This window comes from Helianthus annuus, chromosome 17, assembly GCF_002127325.2.
Source record: "Helianthus annuus cultivar XRQ/B chromosome 17, HanXRQr2.0-SUNRISE, whole genome shotgun sequence".
Taxonomy (NCBI): domain Eukaryota; kingdom Viridiplantae; phylum Streptophyta; class Magnoliopsida; order Asterales; family Asteraceae; genus Helianthus; species Helianthus annuus.
This window is the reverse complement of record NC_035449.2, coordinates 154,126,734-154,128,302: the sequence shown is the minus strand read 5'-3', so window position 1 is coordinate 154,128,302 and position 1,569 is coordinate 154,126,734. Positions and strand designations below refer to the sequence as shown.

General features: G+C 48.3%; 1 protein-coding gene across 1 annotated transcript; it reads left to right on the top strand.

Annotated features, from left to right (window-relative positions):
- Positions 1-545: 545 nt before the first annotated feature.
- On the top strand, positions 546-1,256 carry LOC110925007. The gene has a single exon (XM_022168981.1). The coding sequence runs from the start codon at positions 546-548 to the stop codon at positions 1,254-1,256; it is 711 nt and encodes a 236-aa protein (XP_022024673.1).
- The last annotated feature ends 313 nt before the right edge of the window (positions 1,257-1,569 follow it).

Genomic DNA, 1,569 nt, shown 5'->3' with positions numbered 1-1,569 from the left:
TAGATAAGGTCACTGTAGAGGATATTACCCATGAAGAGGGTAACGAAAACCAGGTAGAGAACCTGGAAGAAGCAGAACATATCACTCCTGACTTTGTGGCCATGCACAGGGAGAAGTTAACAAAGTGCCTTGAAGATCAAAAGAGACAGGAAAAGCTCGACAACCTCAGGGCTAGGCTTTCTTTTGACACACCCTCCAACCAAGAAGGAACAAATCTTCAAAACAAGAACAACAATGGTGACCAGCTGGAAACGTTTATGACTGCCCTGAGGCAAATGTCCTCAGAGGAAAGGGAGGATCTTATCACAGGCCAGAAGTCCAAGGAGAAGGGGAAGGAGAAAGACAACTTTGGTGATAGTGGCTTGGATCAGCCATATCTACCACGGGACTTAGCCGAGGTCTCAAAGTTCACGCGAAGAATCGCAGAAGCACCTATGCCCCCCAAGACGAAGTTACCCCCAGGCTTCGACCGTTATGATGGAACGAGAGACCCCGAAGATCACCTGCATGCTTTCCGTTGAGCGGGACAACTAGGACGATGGCCCATGCCAGTATGGTGTCACATGTTTGTGCAAACCCTGACAGAAGGAGCCCAGCTTTGGTTTGACAGCCTTCCCCCGGGGGGAATAGATAGTTATGAAGAGCTAAGCGAAAAGTTCCTCAGGAACTTTGGCCAACAGAGGAAAGTGGTCAAGAATCCAAATGAGATCCTTCATATCAGACAAAGGGACAACGAGAGAATAAACAAATACATGGAGAGGTTCGTCAAGGAAAGCATGAACATCAAAGACGTCCCGGAGGTCATGAAGATCAGCAGCTTCATAAACGGGTTGAAGCACGCACAGCTGTGCGAGAAGCTTGGGGAAGAGTTCCCCCACTCATTTGACAATCTTATGGACAGAGTCAGAGCCTTTGTCCGGGGAAAGGACACAGTCAGCAAAGCAAAGGAGACGGACATCGCCCCCCGGAGGGTCACCCCAGCTGCAAGGCCCCCTGATAAAGGTACACCCTATTCCCGGAAACCTGCCTTTGATAGAATGTTGCATGACAGGGCAAGGCCCTCATACTCCCCATATAGACCCCGAGGGAGGGGTCCCCCTCCTTACTCCGATAACTTCACCCCTCTCACAAAGACCCCGAGTGAGATACTGGCCACGGAGAGGATAAAGAACTCCTTCCCGAGACCACCACCCATAAAACCGGGACCGAAGGCACAACCGAACGAATATTGTGATTTTCACAAAGGCTTTGTGTAACAACCCGCACTTTCGTGCGTTGTTACTACTCGATACACTCGTTACGCCTAGCACCAGAGATTCGGATCATAATATAACTATATCAGATATTTTGCTAAATCGAGGTATAATCGAATAATTACGCATATTCTATCGCTATTACAAACCTATTTTCATAAAGTATAACACTCACGATGCTGTTGAGTGAGGACTTAATCTACCCTCCTCGATAACCGTGAGGTGTCAAAACGTAAACAAGCAACGCTAACAAAAGCTATCGGGTGAGTACCATGTCTCCAGCCATCATGACGATGACGGCAACACGAGCAAGTAG

Coding starts and splice junctions, on each gene's coding strand:
- LOC110925007 (XM_022168981.1), top strand. CDS start 546: ATGCCAGTATGGTGTCACATGTTTGTGCAAACCCTGACAGAAGGAGCC.